At 44.0% G+C, this 20,416-nt stretch overlaps 1 protein-coding gene across 4 annotated transcripts in view; it reads right to left on the bottom strand.

Annotated features, from left to right (window-relative positions):
- Nucleotides 1–20,416, bottom strand: part of map3k22 (mitogen-activated protein kinase kinase kinase 22) — a 169,278-nt gene that overhangs the window by 22,558 nt on the left and 126,304 nt on the right. For 3 of the 4 annotated variants that reach the window (XM_041189496.1, XM_041189494.1, XM_041189498.1), the window contains 5 exons: nt 19,256–19,348; nt 15,343–15,534; nt 9,274–9,425; nt 7,093–7,224; nt 1,307–1,436 (listed from right to left, as the gene is read on the bottom strand). In XM_041189496.1, coding sequence (XP_041045430.1) covers nt 1,307–1,436; nt 7,093–7,224; nt 9,274–9,425; nt 15,343–15,534; nt 19,256–19,348 — 699 coding nt within the window. The remainder of the gene's footprint in view (nt 1–1,306; nt 1,437–7,092; nt 7,225–9,273; nt 9,426–15,342; nt 15,535–19,255; nt 19,349–20,416) is intronic. The other variant, XM_041189497.1, reaches the window with a different exon arrangement.

The following is a 20,416-nucleotide window of genomic DNA, read 5'->3' as shown; positions in this document are numbered from 1 at the left end:
TTTCTCACTCAAACTGGTTTTGGCAAGTCCTGTCAAAGGGTCTTTGTGAGTGGCTGCAGTGTTTCATGTAGATGGTGCACAATGCAGCCATGGTGCATCGGCAGTAGAGGCAATGAATATTTAAGGTGGTGGGTAGTGTGCCAATCAACCATGTTGCTTTGTCCTGGATTTGGCAAACCTCTTGAGTGTTGGAGTTTCACTAATTCCAGTCCTGACTTATGCTTTTTAGGTGGTGGAAAGGCTTTATAGAGTCAGATGAGTCACTCATCGTAGAATACCCAGCCTCTGACTTGCTCTTGTAGCCACACTATTTAGGTGTATGGTCCAGTTAAATTTCTGGTCAATGGTGACTTCCCGGATGTTGATGGTGGGGAATTCAGTGATGTGGTGCCGTTGAATGTCATGGGGAGATGGTTAAATTCTCTCTTGTTCGAGATGATCATTGCCTGGCACCTATATGGCGCAAATGCTACTTGCCACTTGTCAGCCCAATCCTTAATGTTGTCCAGGTATTGCTGCATGTGGAACAGACTGATTCATTATCTGAGGAGGTACAATTGGTACTGAACAATGTGCAATTATCAGTGAACATCCCCATTCTGACCTTATGATGGAGGAAAGTCATTGACAAATCAGATGAAGATGGCTGAACTCAGGACACTGCCCTAAGGAAGTCATGTTGTGATGTCCTGGGACTGAGATCACTGGATTCCAACAGCGCAACTATCTTCCTTTGTGCTAGTACAACTTTAGCCAGTGGAGAGCTCTTCCCCTGATTCCCAATGACTTCAATTTTACTAGGGTTCCTCGATATTCGCATGCTTCAGTTCACACAGAATCCGCACACACATTACTTCTGTTGAATTCACAGCTCTGCGTTGCTAATCCAGTATCATAGTCACAACCCAACCACAGCCATAACACTATCAGAGCCTACCCTCAATTCGTGTCACTCACCTTGGGAACAGAGATATTTGTCTGCATGTTAAAGCAGCATAATGACTGCTTTTATCATTTTACATCAGGCAGCTTCAACAATACTGTTATCTTGCTGTCATTCGCAATTAAATGCTTCTATACCTAGTGGGCTAGAAATGGAGTTGGTGGAGCCAGTAGTGGCAGGGAAACACTTTGCTATGGCTATTGTCAACTTGACCAGAATGACAGAAGTCAGGTCCTTTACTTTTCCCGAAACAACAGACAATGAGGATGCCAAATTTAATGAGTGCCAAATTTATTGGTGACAGTAGTCTACTAATGAGAAAAAAACCTATTGCATGAAATAGAAAAGGCAGTGACAGAATACCTTTTATATCTCTGTGTACAATCATATTGCTGTGTAGATAGGAAACCCCTTCTAGGATCTGTCTGGTGTATTTCCGCGTCACATTCTCAGTGAGTGCACCATAAGCCTTCAATTGGTCCTTGACAGAGCCCTGATTGAAACAAAGTTAACAATTAAAAAGGGGAGGAAAAACATACAATTCTTCCAATGGTTTATATGTTAATGTAATGCCAGGTTGGTAAGCTGCAAATATCAGAAAGGTTGTGGGCGTGATTCCTGGCCTCCGTCGAGTTTGTTGACCTCAATCTGGGTATTATAGATGGATTCAACATACCTTGTGCTGGTGAAGAGTGAAACAAAAAATTCAGTCAGGGTTTCCCACTGCTGACTGATAACCAGTGATCCTTGTGGCTCTTATTCATCCAAGGGACATGGGCTTCGCTGTCTAGGCCAGCATTTATTTCCCATCCCTAATTGCCCTCGAGAAGGTGATGATGAACTGCCTTCTTGAACGGCTGCAGTCCATGTGGTGTAGGTACACCCACAGTGCTGTTAGGAAGGGAGTTCCAGGATTTTGATCCAGCAACAGTGAAGGAACGGCAATACATTTCCAAGTCAGGATGGTGAGTGACTTGAAGGGGAACTTCCAGGTAGTGGCATTCCCATGCATCTGCTGCCCTTTCCCTTCTAGATGGTCGTGGTCTTGGGTTTGAAAGGTGCTTTCGAAGGAGCCTTGGTGAGTTCCTGCAGTGCATCTTGTAGATGGTACACACTGCTGCTACTGTGCATCAGTGATGGAGGGAGTGAATGTTTGTGGATGGGGTGTCAATAAAGCGGGCTGCTTTGTCCTGGATGGTGTCAAGCTTCTTCAGTGTTGTTGGAGCAGCACTCATCCAGGCAAGTGAGGAGTATTCCATCACACTCCTGCCTTGTGCCTTGTAGATGGTGGACAGGATTTGGGGAGTCAGGAGGTGAGTTACCCGTCACACGATTCCTAGCCTCTGACCTGCTCTGAGATGTTGCATGCCTTTGAATAGCCTGCAGGTACTGCCTTGACACATGAAGAATGACCACTTGGACAAAGTATTACTGGTGTATTACCTCTTCAGGAAAGGAGGGGGAGAGATGGAGTGAAAAATCAGGAAAAATAATTACTTGTGACACTGACCCCGCCCCTAACCCGACGTACTTGCTGAATAATCCAACTTGTAACATTTGTGACATCAACACTATTTTTTTATGGTTTCCTGTCCCTTAAAGGCAATTTAATCTTTATCAATGTGCAGAAAGATAACAGTAGATCAATAAAATTGCATGAGGAATTTAATTTCACATTTGGGATGGAATCAGCCGGGTCTCTGATAAGAGCAGAAACAATTACACACCAAGAATTTCCAACTTCAGCTACTGAAAAAAACCACTGAGCTAGAATTTCCGCTTTCTCAACATGGTCTGCACCTTCATAGAACCCACAAGTCCCTTAGCTGCATTCAGGGAACAACTACTGGAGTTTAATTGTCTGAAATCTTACAACTTAGCAGCAAAGTTTACACACAGTAGCTTCTTGCTACTTTTGGTGAGGTTATCTGGAGCTGAATCCCAGCCTTCACTGGCAGCTCCCCACCTCCTGGCCTCATTGGTAAATCTTACAGGTTGATCAGCAGTTTATGGTGCACTGCAGAGCTATGCAGCTCAGGTATAGGGTTACCAAGAGCAACAATGGGTGAACTCATCTACAGTCTCCAGCTTGGAGCCAATTCAACCCCAGAATCTCCCGGTTTACCTTTCCCTGTGAGAGGGAGGATAAGGGGAGCGGGAGATAGTATTGAGTTAGTTACTAGCAAGTTTGAGCTTCCATTCAGCAAACAGCAGATACCAGAAACTCCTCATAAGTCACATGGTGGACAAAACAACTTGCCACATAATGAGGGTACTGCCATTGATCACTGGACCTATGCACATCATACATCACTGAACATATTAAACTGAACATTAATTATATATATCTCCCTTTGTAAATCTAACACAAAACCTAACAATTCACCCATGCAAATAAACAGTTAGCTAATTTACATATGTTGGTACAGAAAACATGGTTATACTTTAGGTCGATATTCTGTTATATTTGGCCCATCTGCTGCTGAAACCCTCATTAGTGCTTTTATTATCCCAGGTTTGACTATTTCAATCTCTCAGAGCAAGCCTCCCATGTTCCACCCTCGATAAAATCGAGCTCATCCACAACTCTGCTGCCGATATTCTAACTCATATAAAATCCCAACCACCCATCATCCCTGTGACTCAGTGACCTATAATGGCTCCCCCAACAATGCCTAAATTTAAAAATTCTCATCCTCATGTTCAAGATTTTACATGGTTTCATCCTCCCTATCTCTACAATCTCCTCCAACCATAAAACCCTCCAGAACTCTGCACTCCTCCAATTCTGGACGCTTGGGCAACCCAACTTGGTGCTATGCCTACAGTTGTCTCGGACATAAGCTTTAGAAATTCTCCCTAAACCTCTTTTCCTCTTCTACTCCCTTTTCTCTTTCGATGCTGCTTAAAAACTACTTCCTTGGCTGAGCATTTAGTCACATCTTATTGTCTCCTTCTTTGGCTCATAACACTCCTGTGAAGTGCTTTGGGACTTTTTAAAATGACAAAGGTACTATATAAATGCAAATTATTTTTGCTGTAAACCATTATGCTTCTCCACTTCTTTCTCACATCAAATGACTTGTGCACTCCTCTCATAACATAAGAAAAGGGCAGCAGCAGCAGAGACTTGGGAACATCACCTCCCGCAAGTTCCCCTCCAAGCCGCACACCATCCTGGCTTGGAAATATATCGCCATTCTTTCATTGTTGCTGGGTCAAAATCCTGGAACTCCCTTCCCTAACACCACTGTGGGTGTGCCTATACCACATGGACTGCAGCTCAGCACCACCTTCTTAAGGGCAATTAGGGATGAGCACCAAATGCTGGCACTGCCAAGAAACTCACATCCCAGAAATTAATAAAACAAGAGTAAATATGATAACTTATTATTAAAATATGGTTCAATAACTTGAGTGTTGAAAGGCTCTGTGGCCAATGCAGTTCTTACCTGATATGCAAACTAACAAGCTTTTCAACAGTGTGCCAACAGACAGTGAAGAAGAAAGGAAATCCGAGATGTTGGCCTGATTTTGCATTTGTAATTAATGACAGCGAAACCACCAGTGTTCACTGTCATGACCTCTTTGAAACTGCAGCTACTCCTGGCATCCGCAAGCACAAAGTTAAATACAGAAATCCATAAACTGATTTCAGTGATTACCTGTTCCTCCACAGGGTCCACTGTTGAAGCCCCCACAGATGGAAATCTTAGAAATCACTTTACTTGACATGAACTCCAAGTCACTTTTTACACTATTTGGCTCACTATAAAAACCCTTGAGAAAGTTATACCTTACTGAAGGAAGTCACTTCACTATTGACTGGTCTGATATTGCCATTCCTAGGCAAAAGGGGGCTTAATACAACTCTACACTAGAACCATTGCTGAGATCAGCTTGTTCAGCAGAGACCAATGATCAATGTCACTTGCTAAGTTTAAATTCAAATCCATTTTCTTTTTGCGCTATTATTTTTCAAGGTCTTTTTTACTATTTCTCCCAACATGCCTGCAATTTTTTAATGTTCCCATCAGTACTTTATTTAGCAGTGTAGCATCATCGACATCTAAAATCCAAAACAATTGCCTGTTATGGTGCAAAATCAGGAACTTTATCATGGCTGCAATTGTAAAACCAACAGCCAATTTAATTGAAGTAATGTAGGGATATGGTTAAGAAGAAGAAAGTTCTGGTTGCAAACGTATTGAAAACTATGAAATTTTGATTTTTTAAAATTCATTTACGGGATATGGGCTTTGTTGGCTGGGCCAGCATTTATTGCCCATCCCTAGTTGCCCTTGAGAAGGTGGTGGTGAGCTGTTTTCTTGAACTGCTGCAGTCCATGTGGTGTAGGTACACCCACAGTGTTGTTAGGGAGGGAGTTCCAGGATGTTGACCCAGCGACAGTGAAGGAACGGTGATATATTTCCAAGTCAGGATGGTGAGTGACTTGGAGGGGAACTTCCAGATGGTGATGTTCCCATGTATCTGTTTCCCTTGTCCTTCTAGATGGTTGTGGTGTTGGGTTTGGAAGGTGCTGTCGATGTGTTTATGAACTGCCTACACGTTGCAATTCTCCCACCCTAAGAGCAAAACAACATAACCTCAACTGAACCAAATAAAAGAAATGCAAGAAGGAAAGGCGCGAGCACTTACTAATCAAGTCCCAAACTGTAATTACATCCATCTGAGGCTTTCTTTTTGTAAATTGTATATATGAACAATGGTGGGCTGGAAAGTACTTACTGCTCATACAATCTGTACACAGAGAATCTCTAATGATTTATTTTTTAAAGCAGACCTGCATTATTGAGATAACTCTTGATCTTGGGCTGAGTGCTCCTCTTTAAGGGGTGTTAAGATTTTTCTGCAGGTAATCCTAGCAAACAAAATATCATCCCAAGGACACAATGGGATTTCTTATTTGGTAAGCACGCTGACATTTCATTAAATTTATCAATAGATGGAATTTCCCCCACAAACAAGGTTGTGCACGGCCTGTTTGTTGCACAGCAGTGTCCCTCTAAGATTGCTATGTGGCCGTGCACATGGCATCTTGAAGGGATTGCGTCCTTCCCAGATGCTGAATGCCCTCAAGTATTAGTGAGTGTCCAATTCAGCTTCAGCCATTTTATCCCCCTTTCTTGCTCAGCTTTGGTTCCATAACTAATGGCAGCCTATGTGGTCAAACTTCATGTTTTGAGCCTTCACTGTTTGGTGAACTGTCCAATAGTGGAGAGGGAGACAGTCAAACTTTAAACTACCCTCAACAAAAACAGAATTACCTGGAAAAACTCAGCAGGTCTGACAGCATCGGCGGAGAAGAAAAGAGTTGATGTTTCGAGTTCTCGTGACCCTTCAGTTCTGTTGAAGGGTCACGAGTACTCGAAACGTCAACTCTTTTCTTCTCCGCCGATGCTGCCAGACCTGCTGAGTTTTTCCAGGTAATTCTGTTTTTGTTTTGGATTTCCAGCATCCACAGTTTTTTGTTTTTAAACTACCCTCTCCTGATGGCCTTCACTTATGCTTTCTATTAAGGGTTCCTGGTTTGTGATCAGCAGTGGGAATGCTGGCTGATACTACCAATTCCCAACAGCCTTAGGTGATATTTCAACACTGTCACCCTGACAAAGATCAAGTAATTCAACCAGAGCAATAAAGATTTTTGGGGGGGGGGGCAAGGACAGGTGAAATAAATATCCCCCCAGTGGCTCACTGTATTTTTAATACTAAGCTGTAGAGATCAGGGACGTCCGAGGTTCATTTCCCATCTGTGCTCAATCAGCTGGAGTAGATGATGTGGCAATAACTCTTGGTCTTTGAGCGAAGAAGGTGGAGAAAAAAATAATCAGCCAGGGTTCCTGCTTACTAATCAGCAATTCCTGTTGCTTAAGTGTGAAAACCAGCAAGGACAAATTTGGACTTGGTCATGATATCCCTTAGCTGTATAACGTCCTACTGACTATTAGTGTTGAGGCTCAAACATGACAGATGGGATTTTGGATGAACTACTGAAAGGCTGCTAATGCCCATGGAACAATTTCCCCAAAAGAGCCAGCGCCTTATGTTGAGGAGGGGCAAAAATTGTTTTCAAAAATGTAGACACATTGGATAATTAAACAAAAAAGCAAATGCTCAATACTTACTCCTGGCATATATTCTACAAAGATGGACAATCTTCTTTCCATTGTATCTCGTAGCGACCCATAATACTGGACTATCCTGTCGTGATGAAGGTTCTTTAGTAACTGAATTTCACATTCCAAAGCATTGACTTCCTGCAAAAATAATAAAGCAACAACAAAGTCAAATTTTCAAAGAAAAAGCTTTTCTTCCCTCACAAATACAATATTCTACCCCTTTTTTAACCTTGCATCATCTTCCTTTTCTCATTGAATCATGTGTGTCTTCTACCTTATAAAGACCTTCCCTTTTGAAATTTCCTCCCCTCCTGCTTTTCATAGCCTGCCATTTGGGCTTTCCCCTACAAGCAAGGCCATGCACAGCCTGTTTGTTGCATCTATTCCATCTATTGATAAATTTAATGAAACATCAGCATGATTACCAAATAAGAAATCCCATTGTGTCCTTAAGATGATATTTTGTTTGCCAGGATCACCCACAGAAAAATGTTAACACCCCTTAAAGAGAAGCACTCAGCCCAAGATCAAAAGGTGCCTGAATAATGCAAGTCTGCTTTATAACATAAATCATTAGAGGTTCTCTGTGTACAGACTGTATGGGCAGTGAGTATTTTCTAGTCCATCATTGTTCACATATACAATTTACAAAAAGAAAGTGTCAGATGGATGCAATTACAGTCTGGGACTTGATTAGTAAGTGCTCATGCCTTTCCTTCTTGCATTTCTAAAATCTGTTAAGTCTGTAACTTTTTCCAGTTCTGTTGAAGGGTCAATGATCTGAAACATTAATTCTGTTTCTCCCTCCACAAGTGCTGTCTGAGCTGCTAAGTACTTCCAGTATTTTCTATTTTTCTTTTCAAGTTTCTAGCAGAATTTTGCTTTTGTGGCTGGTTGCGAGGTTTTTGGTTGTAAAAGTTTCCTCTTAGTGGCTTCTAACCTACCTTCAGGCTTTGAATTATGATGACATGAAGGTTAATGTGGTATACAGGATAGAGAAGTGGTTCTGTATTTAACAGTAAAAACATGCAGTCCAAAGAGACGTATGTTTCCATGTGAAAAGATGAGTAATATATCATAGATAGGTCCAAAAAATAATCAAAAATAATCAGACCTTTCAGGACTGAAAGTAGGAACACATAGGAAATCTTCCAAAAATGGCAGTTGAGCTAGGTGAATTATTAACTTTAAATCGGAGATTGATAGATTTCTGTTAAGCAAAAGTATTAAGGCATATAGGGAAAAGGGAAATATAGTATTTACTTGCAGATGAGCCATGATCTCAAAGAGTGGTAGCAGTATAGGCTCCAGAGGCTAAATGGCTTACTTCTCTTTTTATGTCCCTAAGATGCTAGTCAGAGCATTGAAAGAGCCTTTCTTTGAACACTGCTGTGGGATTTTTTTTTAACAATCACCTTAACAGGCAGACAAAGCCTTGGTTTAACATCTTATCACAGGGAATACATCTCCAACAGCGCAATACTTTCTAATCCACTAGTGAGTCAGTCTAGGCTATGTGCTTGAGCCTTTGTACTGAGACTTGCGCTTTCAACTTAGGCTCAGCAGTGAGAATGTTACCAATGGAGTCAAACTGACACCTTGGAGAATGGAAGGTGATTGAGCAGTATCCTCACTGCTCCATCTTCATAAAATCTTACAGCGCTGAGGGGAAGCCATTCAACCCACTGTGCCTGTGCCAGCACCTTGAACGAGTGATCCAATTCGTCCTACTACCCAGCTCTTTCCCCGTAGGCCCACAAACATTTCCTTTTCAAGTATGTATCAAATTTCTTTTTTGAAAGTTACTATTGAATGCTTCCACCAATCTTTCAGCATTTAGTTCTAGATCGCAACAACTTGCGTAAGGAATTTCTCCTCATCTCCCTTCTGTTTCTTTTGCCACTTAGCTTAAAAGTTTCTTCAACATTTAGAATAAAGTCCTGTCACAATCTGAATATGAGTTTTAAAATACGGTAGAGGGGGAGAAAAATCTATTAATTAAAAGTAATCCCTATAACCTTGCTGGTCAAAGGAAAGGTGCAGCTATTTCCTGGAAAAAGTACAATTATGGGAACATTCAATGAAAGGCACAGGTTTTTGCTTAGCTGCCAGCCAAGTCCAACAAGAATCTAGAACTTGTGAGTAATGAGAAGGTTGACTCATACTTTTTGGATCAAAGTCACCAACCTTGCTGGTCTCTTGGCTATCTGCATCAAAAGCCACTTGCTTGACTGCCAGTTCTCTCCCTGTGTCCGCGTCATAGCACAGGTAAACTTCTCCAAATGCCCCTCGTCCAAGGAACTTGCCCAGTCTCCAGTTGATGGGAGCTCGGGGTGCTACTGAAAGAAAAGAACAGTTAAAATGCAGCTCCTGTTTACAACCTGTGTTTATTTGTTTAAAGTTCAAAGAAAATAAAAGCGATTAATATAGGAAATGGCTATTATGCTTTAACAAGAATAGGCCTTTTAACATGTCAACCTCACCCATGTGCTTTCTCAGTTCCTTAAATTCCTTCAGAAACAGAATTTATACTCCCTGATAACTTACTCCCCTGGCAACTTACTCCCTGTATAATGTTACATTTGTTGGAGTAGAAGATGTCAAGTTTGAGTAGAAGTGTTACTCAACATAGTATAAAAAAGTAAGTTAAATTTGTCAGCTGCTGCAAAATTCAACTCAGTAGCACCCAGTTTTTCAGTGCAACCAGTGGCATTGTGTGTCTAAAATCACATCTGTGATGCACGCGCATACTTTTGGTACTAACTGCACCAGACAGCATTTTAGCGATGGCAATAGCATACACACGGGGAGCATCTGTCAAAGGTATGTGGAGGAGGCAGATTGTGACATCAGCACATAATGTCAATTTTATGCCAGTGTTGCTATCTTGGAGCTCAACACTCCAGCTAATGCCGTCTCAAGCGTGCACAGCTGAACATGTATTCATCAGCAGGAAGGGACTTTCCACTACCGCTATTTAAAAGGATTGCCAACTACTTTCAGGTTAATTGCTTATTGGTTCCTTCAGTGCCTAGGTCAATGCTGGGTGGTCCCTCCGGTTTCATTCTTATTACACTTTCTCGTGGCAGCTTGATACAACTGAGTGGCTTGTTAGGCCATTTCAGAAGTCAGTTAAGTGCCAACCACATTTGTGGCTCTGGAGTCACACAGAGGCCGCACCACGTAAGGATAGCAGATTTTCTTCCCTAAAGGACATTTGTATAGCTGATGAGTTTTTTGATAATCCGGCAGATTGGTGGTCACCAGTACTGATTTTTTAATTCCAGGTTTATTTAGAATAACTTATAATTGTACAGTGTCTTTGACATAATAAAACATGACAAAGCACTTCACAAGAGTGTTAAAGCATGAAATTAGTCACCAAACCACGCAAGGCAATATTAGACAACATAGCCAATGGATTGGTCAAAGAGGTAAGTTTTAAGGAGTAACTTAAAGAAAGGCAGAGAGGTCAAGAGGTGAAGAGGTTTAGACAGAAGTTCCAGAGCTCATGGTTTAGACAGCTGACAGCGAGGAGGTACACAGGCAGCAGAGTTTTGGATGACCTCAAATTTATGGAAAGTAGAATGTAGGAGGCCAGCATTGAGTATGTCAGAAGTCACATCTAGAGGTAACAAAGGCACGATTGATGGTTTCAGCAGGAGGTGAACTGAGGCAGGGTGATGTTACAGAGGTGGAAATAGGTAATCTTAGTGACTGGTAGGTCACCAGGTAGTCAATAGGTAATATGCAACGCTGGAATAAAATTGGCGTTACATGTGCCACGATCTGCCTCTTCCACATACCTTTGACAGATGCTCCCTGTGTGTGTGCTATTGCCATCGCTAAAATGCTGCCTGGTGCAGTTAGTACCAAAAGTGTGCGCGCGTACCACAGGTGCGATTTTAGACACACAATGCCACTGGTAGCACTGAAAAACTGGGGGCTACTGAGTTGAACTTTGCAGCAGCTGACATCAATTTAACTTAGGTATGTGGTCAGAAGCAAATCTTGGGGTCAAATATGAAGCCAAGGTTGTGAACAGATTGGTTTAGTCTCAGGTAGCTGCCAGGGAGAGGGATGGAATCAGTTGATAGGGAACAGATTTTTGAGCGGGGACCAAAGATAATTAACATAAATTGCCCATTTAAATAGTGGGATTTGAAATCATATCTGTAGATCGAAGACTTTTGATTACTAGTTCAGTAACCTAAGCACTATACTACCATTCCCTCATGCAGGTCAATGCCCAGTATCCTGGCAGCTATCTTGAGGTCTTCATTCTGTATCAGTCTGCTATGTCAGCTGCATCTGAGGCAGCACAACAAACCAGAGGACAGCTACTGGATGACAAAGGCAATCTTTTGATGACATTTGGACAACAAATATCTGATTTCAGTCCCCTCAGCTCAGCAGCTGCAGGAACGTCAATCAGCCCTGTGCTCACCGACCAACAATGGCTCCCAGTTAAGCAACCCCTTAAAATTCTTACTCTTGTTTCAAATCCTTCCATGGCCTCTCCTTCCCTATCTCTGTAATCTCTTCCAGCCCCACAACCACGCAAGATATCTACACTCCTCTACCTCTAGCATCCCCAATTTCAGTGCTCCAGTGGTGGCCGTGCCTTCAATTACCTAGGCCCTAAGCTCTGGAACTCCCTCCAAAAACATCTCCAACCCTCTACTTCTCTTTCTTCCTTCAAACCCCATACTTTGAGCAAGTTTTTGGCCATCTACCCTAAAATGTCTATGTGGCTTGGCAACTAATTTTGCCGTATAATGTTCCTCTGGAACTCCTTGGGACATTTTCTTACGTCATGTAAATGTAAGTTGTTGACATTGTTCCTACCTCTAGTGCACAACGCACACATAGGGCACTGGCAGTATGGGTCTGGGGAGAGGATGAATGCTCTCATCCTGAGAAAGGACAGCAGATTCATGCTCCACAGTGCCATTGACACACTTCAGAGTGGTGCATCAGCAATCCTAGCAATATCTTGGGGGACGGATTGCCAGACTCCTGTGACACCCTGCAAGCCTCTTTGGAAACCGGTATCTGCAGCTGTGATGGTAGCATTCTGAACTTGGGTGGCAGCAAGCTTAGTTCAAGCACTGCATCCACTTCAGCACTCAGGCATTGAGTAGCTTCTGAGCATCCTGTAATGAAAGTGGAGACATCAGCCATCAGGCACTGCATCATAGTTGGATCTGCACATGTTCTCATGGAGTTGTTCTCCACTTCTACACTGGAAAGGGCAGGCTCCAAGCTCTGTACAAATGCCTGTGCCAAATTGGTACTGGACTCTGCCATGCTCCTTGGCACTGGCGACAGTCTTTCTGACAGACCTGCCAATGTATCAAGCATTCCACTGCGCATACCCATCAGATTTCTTCTGTTGCAGGTAGCCCTGGTTGCAGGCTGCTTGCATCTGATGTCTCACCACTTGCATTTTGATGTATGTTGGTTGTGACTAGCTGAGGAACATAACTGAATAATAACTACTTCATTGGATGATGTGCGATATATGATATTTACAGATATACAAAACTACAGGTGTTACTCAGTCTAAGCCAGCTTGTCCAACTGGTGGCCTGCAGGCTAGATGTGGTCCCTGAAACCATTCAATGCAGTCCCCAGGGCCAGATTTCAAAATGCCAGTCAAACAGGTATGTTGGAGTGGAAGATTCTGCAAGCAGCTGCTCCTCCAATCACAGGCAGCTCCATCAACACTCAAGGAGCTCAACGCTATCCAGGACAAAAGCAGCCCGCTTTACAGTGGCACCCCACCCACAAACATTCACTCCCTCCACCACCAACACACAGTAGCAGCAATGTGAAGCATCTACAAGATGCACTGCAAGAAATCACCAAGACTCCTCGGACAACAACTTCCAGACCCATGGCCAGTACCGTCTAGAAGGACAAGGGCAGTAGATACTTGGGAATACCACCAGCTGCAAGTTGCCCTCCAAGCCACATATCATCCTGACTTGGAACTGTGTTGATGTTCCTTCATTGTTGCTGGGATAAAATCCTGGAACTCCCTCCCTAACAGCACTGTGGATGTACCTACACCACATGGACTGGAGCGGTTCAAGGCATCGGCTCACCACCACCTTCTAAAGGGCAATTAGAGATGGGCAATAAATGCTGGCCTAGCCAGCAACAGCCACATCCCATGAACCAATACAAGAAAAGGCATTCCTCTCCCACATTTGCTGCTGATGGGCTCACTAGTGAGCCTATCAGCAGCAAATGTGGGAGAAAAACAAATTGCGATTGGAGGAGCAGCGAACACCAGTGGAAGGGATTTTCCTTTATGTGCCAGAGAACAAGAACAGGGGTGCGGTAGCCTGGCAACGGGAGAGCAGAGTGTGGAGGCCCCAGTTGGAGAAAAGGGGAGGGTGCGTGAGTTCATGTGTGCGAATGAGTGAGTGAGTGAGTCTGCCTGCCTTACTCCCAGTCTCAGGTTTCTCACTTACTCTCACCACCGCACACACACACATCCACTCACAGTGGATGAGGCGAGTGAGTGAGCAACTTGAGACTGGGAGTGAACCCTGCACACACACTTTGACCCCATGTGCGGGATTGAGTAGTGAGTGATGCCACAGGTGTAGCTGGTGGGATATGGCATTTGAAAATAAACTCACTGGCCCCGACTACTCATGCGAGGTCATTGAACTTCTTGCGGCGCTGCATCCAGGTCCTCGGGGTTAGGCTCCTGGCACTGACTGCCATAGCTATCCTGGTCCCAATACCTTCGCAAAGTTTGTCTGGAAGGCCTTCTGGCCCCTGTGGATAAATGACATCTCTTCTCTCTGCTTCCTGCAGCAAGGCGTCCAGCACCGTACTGGAAATTCTTGGAGCCTAGTCTCTGCCATGTTCCAGTACTGAGCGTTCCCAGATAAAAAAATCATTTTTAGAATGACTCCCCGTATCTGACCCAGTCAGAATGCACCTCCTCTTTAAGAGCTGCATGCTGATTTACGTAGTGAAAGTTAGTTTTAATATGTGCTAGCCTCTCCTTTTGGCACCCCGCTCAGGTATTCAGCCACTCGAAAGTCCACTTAGCACTGACTGCTTGCTTCAATCATTCAAAGAAACAGGCAGCACATCACATTTTCATACCCATTTTTAGGGGTTATACAAATGTGTGAACAAGGAGTAGGCCATTCAGCCCCTCGAGCCTGCTCCTCTATTTAATAAGATCATGGCTAATCTGATACTAACCTGAAATCTATATCCCACCTACTGCCAATAACCTATCAACCCTTTGCTTACCAAGAAATGATCCACCTCTACCTTAAAAATATTCAAAGACTCTGCTTCCACCACTTTTTCAGGAAGAGAGTTCCAAAGACTTACAACCCTCCGAGTGAAAAAAAATTGCCTTGTCTCTGTTTTAAATGGGCGACCCCCTTATTTTTAAACAGTGACCCCAAGTTCTAGATTTTTCCACAAGAGGAAACATCCTCTCCACATCCACCCTGTCAAGACCCATCAGGGTCAAATTTTCACATCCAGCTATTCTGCAAACTGCAGTTTGTTACAACAATGAAAACTGTTGAACGCAAGGTTATTTTACACTTATCTCATATAATTATACACATCACATCACCACGTATATATTTTTCACCATGTGGGATCTACAGCCTCAATTCTAATCTAAGCCAATCTGCGAGAACGGGGCAGCTGCAGGTCAACTCGAGTTATACCCACTGATATAACTTTCCACTAAAGCTAAGCAACATAAAATCATACAGGTGTAAATAAGATATCCGACATGACCCCGCCCCATTATCCACCTGGCTGGGTAAAATCAGGGCTGTATTGACACATATTTACAGATTACAATTGTAAGTCCTTACTTTTAGGCTCTTGTACCACTCAGCAACTGGAGAAATGTTTCCCTTGCACAGTCTTCAATTCCTCTCTCTTTTCAGAAACATTCTAAGCTTATTTTATCTATACCATTTTGTGCATGAGTGATGTCCCACCTTATTATCCCTGGAGTAAGTGGTTCTTGTGTGCAGCAACATTATAAATATGTAGATTTCCTCTGTTCATGACTTCTAGTGGAAAGTGAAGCGGTGAAACAGAGAGAGAAGCTTCACATTTACAAAAGTCACTATACTCACTGATCAGAGAAATTTGAACGACCATTTATTTAAGAATGTATTCTGAGCTTTCCTAATCATTCCTTCTAGCTCACCACCCACTTCCACTTAGGAGAGATGCTATAGGTTTACTTACACACTGAAGGCAAATGTCTGTCATGAACTTTCAGGCAATTTTTGTCTTCACTGCTCCACCGAATAGTCCTGTTCTCATCATATTGTAAGGTGCTCCCCATGCTGTCCCCATTGGCACTGTGTGACCTACTGGAAGGAACCAGCTGGAAAAGATTTTCCTGATGGATGAAGCTCCGGGGAAAAGTTCTTCTCCCTTAAAGAAAAAACGATTACGAAAGAAAGCAAAAATTATATAATTCACAGAGCCAAACATTCCACAGCACCTCACAAAACATGAATTGCTTTTGAAATATAATCACTTCTGATATCCAGATAAATGTGGCAGCCAGGTTGCATGCAAAAACACTAATACAACAGCAAAATACTGCATATGCTGTAAATCTAAAATAAAAACAGAACATATTGTAAATACTTTGTAACACTGGGAGCCACAGGCCTACTAGGCCTGCTGAGGATTTCCAGCATTTTCTGTTCTTACCTTATAAAAGCAAATGGGTTAAATAAACGTTGGCCAGGGCACCTGAACCCCCACTCTTCTTCAAATAACACCACGGGCAGGATTTTCTGTTGGATGGGTGGGCGTGGCGGGCAGACCAAGGAGCGGCCAGGAAACAGTCCACCGCCCGCGATCAGCCTCTGGCCACAATTTCACGCTGGCTGGCCAATTAACGGCTGGCCAGCACAAAACGCGCACTGAAGAGCTCAGCGCTGCTGGGGTGGGGGTGGGGGTGGGAGGAGGGCGAGCGCTGGCATCAGAGCATGCGGTTGGGGTGGAGCAGGCACAGAAAGCTCCCTGAGGACACAGAGCTGCCTCAGGGATAGGAAGAAGTGTGGAAATAAAAAAAGATTCTAAATATGAGAGAAACATGGTCCCCAAATGTGACTCAATCACATGAAAAGGGACATTTTAAAAATGACGTGTAAAAAATGTTCTTAAAATTACTGCTTTAAACTCCATCCCGCCCGTGGATGAGGTTTCATAAAAAATCCAAACGCCACCTGGTCGATTCGCCCACCCGCCAACCATAAGTTGGGCGGGCAACAAAAAAATAGCATTCGATTATTTGATTAAGGGCCTTAATAGACCTCTCAATTGTCGGCGGTGCCGACTCTCTCACACGCGCCCACCAACCGAAACATCGTGCGAATGGGCAATGACTTCATGTGCTATTTTATGCCCGATTGGGTGTGCACCCACCCGCGGGATGTAAAGTTCTGGCCCGTGAGATCTTTAACCTGAGCAGTTAGACAAGGGCTGGAATTTAATAGTCGGAGGGTGGACCCATCCACCCGCTGGAGAGCCGCTGGCAACCCTGCTGCAGCCATTCCAGGCCCCACCTGACCCAATTTAACGCCAATCAGCATTTACCTGGTTGGCAACAGGGTCTTCGCTGACTTCAGGGGGATTTTCCTGCCTCCATGAGCTGCCAGCCAATCAGAGGCTAGGAGCAGTGGGCACTGCCACTACTGGAGGCCCAGGATACAGATTGTCACTGGAGCCCTGGAGGATAGGTTGGCGAGGTGGTCAGGGGGTGCTGATGAGCTGGGGAGGGGTGTGAGTTTACAGACGGGCGGGAGTCTTCCCACGTGGGTGGCCTTTGCCACCAGTGGCCAACTCTGCTGGGCATGGGCTTCCCTAAAGGAGGAACATGCCCCCCCACCCCCCCACCACCCCCACTACTCAGCTGCAGGCACATCTGACAGGGCTTACCTGTCAATTTGGCCACATGGAGCAGACCCCACCCACCAGTAGTTGAATACCAACAGCGGCAGGATGAAGACCTTAAGGGACTCAATTGGCTTATGGATTTTTCACCCCTTCCCACCCAGGACTTAATCAGGGGAAGTCAGGGTGGGGGATGGAGTTTCCAGCCTGCACCTCCTGCCCAATTAAATGGAACTTCCCCCAACTCACTGCCCGCCTCCGGGGAAGGGCATTAAACTCCATCCACGGCCTCAGTTTAATGTCTCATCAAAAAGACAGCTCTTTAATAATGCAGCACTCTCTCACTAATGCACTGAATACATGCTGAGGCCGGGGAGTAGGGCCTGAATCCACGACTTCACAATTCAGTGTGGAGAGCAGTAGCACTGAGCCAAGTGGAGAATATTTTTCAATAATTAAGTGCATCAGCAATACCTAATGCCTGAACTGGATTCAGATTCATGGGACAGCACCTAAATTTGTTACCAGTCTTTACATATAAACAACATTCATTAGCATTTAGAAAGGTATAACTATAGATAGAAATGAGAAACAAGAGGAAATACAGAAGGGGCAGGTCAAGTCTCAAGAAAGGGCAGGAAACCCTGAGTAAACCTTTTTTAAACAGTTCCGTTAGTACAGTTATTATGTTCATTGCCCACTGTGCAATTAAGCTGTACCAATCAGGGAGACCCAAATCTTGATCATCCATTTGCGCTGAGTTACCTGGTCTCAAAGAGGGTGGCAATGGGAGAACAAACAATTAGCCTCAACGCTTCTGGGCTCGAGAGGTGGAAAATAAAAAGACAGTTCCCATACCAAATGACTATTCACTGACACTCGCTGGAAAGAATGCATGTGTGGGCACTGGGCGGGTACAGGATGTGTTGGACTTTGGAGAGCCTGCCAACACTCTCTCTCTAAGCTCCAACATGAAAAGCAGCTACTTGGGTCCAGTACTAGTGATCTTCTAGTATCCATGCAACTGTAATCAGCAAGCGTCAACCAGTTCCAACAGCAAAGAGGAATTTTCTTTTCAAAAAGCAGAGGGCTCGATTTTACCAGAGACATACTGCTTGTCCCCCCCACCCCCATCAGAAGGAAAGCCGGTCTGTAACACACTGGGGGCAGGCTAAACAAGCTTCGGGTCAGGCTTCCACCCCACCAGTGGAGAAGAAGTCCCGCCCTCGAGAGCTGCCGGCCAATCTGATTAGCCGGCAGCTTGAGCAGTCCTGGCAGCGCCAGGGCTCTGTAGTGGGAGCTGCCAGGACTGCCAGGAGGTGCAGGAAGAAGAGCGATGGCCACCAGAGAGAGAGGTAAGTCCCAGGGTTTTAGGATGGGTGGGTTTGCAGAGCATAGGGATGGGGGAGAGTGGGACGGGGAGGTGCCAGGTTTTGGAGGGCAGGCAGGAAGGAACAAAGTGGGGGCATTGAAATCTTGGGGGGTGGGGAAGTACCCCCAATGTGCACAGAGCAGCCCCGCCATTGATGTGCCCCCTCACTCCCCCATCCCCCTTTTCAAGAAGTCCTTTCAAACACGGCCTTCGCATTCTGGCCCACCTGCCGCTGCCCAGTGTTTATGGCACTGGAGGTGGATTGAGGCCCATAATTGCCAATTAATCTGGCAGTTAAGGACCTTGATGGCCTAAGGGGTGGCTGGCTTAGTGGGCAACTTGCCCGGCCCCCGTATTATGAGGAGCAGGTCAGTGGTTGGGGGGGTGGGGGAGGGTGGGCTGGGCACCCGACATATTTTATGTGCCCCTGCCACCCCACCAAAAAGACATCTGGGGATGGGGTGGTGTGTAAAATCCTGCCCAGAATTTCTGGTAAAGTAATTGGCACCTTTAAAACAGCATGCCAAACGTTTTGTCCCCTTGTTTTCCTGCAATTAGCTGGAAGATGTTTTTTTTATTCTTGATCTGCAAACTATAATTGCAACCTTTAAATGCAGGGTTCCACTTTAAATGGAACAAATTCATGTTTTATGACATTTATATCAAATACCAAGACCAAGTTGCTCTATGGAGCATGTTTCTGTGCAGGGATCTAAGAAACAGCTTCTGTGGCAAGCAACTAGCTAACAGAGACATGCAGATAAATAAACTGCAGTTTTCTCAGGACAAATTAGACTGAATATCTCCCCCAGGAAATGAAACAACATAGTTGGATTGATCACACACGAACTCAAAAAAAGTTTTACTTTTACATACCATCGCTATAATCCTTGCGATGGTTTGAGACGTGATACTGCCGTGGGTATGTCCCACCTTTTCCTGCTCTTTCAGAATAGTGGTTGGCAGGTTCTGAAAGAGAAAACAAAATTAAAAATCAGCCATTGTTGGAGCAACTGAAGTTCAGTGATCCCTGAAAGAGCCAATTAATGAAATTACCTAACAAGACTGACATGTAAGATTTCTCAGCATTTAACTTGCCTTCATTTTTTTCCAAGAAATGATACAAATACCACTGCAAAAGCTGCCAAGCTTGATGCTGTGTGTTATGGACTTGGTTTTCCGGACAGGTTTCTTATTAGAAACATTGAATTTTATTTACAAGCTGCAGCAGCAATCACGTTTCCATCAAGCTCCACAACCAGAAGAAATACTGCTACATCAAGGCTCCCGCGCTTACAGCCGATTAGTTCACACTGTCACAGATACTATGCAACGCAATAAGTCTTAAAGCTACAGTCACTACATTCCTTAAAGCTACAATTACAACACTGTGCCAACAAATGGCTTGGCTCAGTTAGTAGCACATTCACCCACATGTCAGAAGGTTAATCTAGGCTGAAATTTGAGTCCAATAATTGAGATATCCTGTATCAGAAGAGGCACTGTCCTTTCAGTTTTGCATTTTTGTGTTTGTTCTCAGGAAGCAGTTAAGTAAACACTGGCCCTTCCTCATGGGTCACCACGAATGCCACATGATGATTTAATTCTTTCATCATTCTAATTTCATTTTAAGAGGTCATTTCAAAATTACTATTTCCTCACTAAGACAGACAGATACGCAAGACCAACATAACAAGATTTAGTATAATTAGTTTGCGTGTGTGTGTGTATGTGTGTGTGTGTGTGTATGTGTGCGTGCGCGCGCACGCATGTGTTTGAGAGATTATTCATTAAGGCTTTTATTATTAAGGACACTATAAGGACCATGGCCATTGCAACAGGAAAAGGTCAATCAGCCCCTCAAGCCTGTTCCACTATTCAATTAGATTGTGCCAGTTCTGCATCCTAATTCCATTTACCTACATTGGCTCCAACTCCTTTAATACCCATACCTAACGAAGATCAATCAATTTCAGTTTTGAAATTTTCAGTTGACCTAGTTTAAATGACTTATTGAGCAAATGGCCAGGATATTTT

This window comes from Carcharodon carcharias, chromosome 6, assembly GCF_017639515.1.
Source record: "Carcharodon carcharias isolate sCarCar2 chromosome 6, sCarCar2.pri, whole genome shotgun sequence".
NCBI lineage: Eukaryota > Metazoa > Chordata > Chondrichthyes > Lamniformes > Lamnidae > Carcharodon > Carcharodon carcharias.
This window is presented reverse-complemented; position numbering and strand designations above follow the sequence as displayed.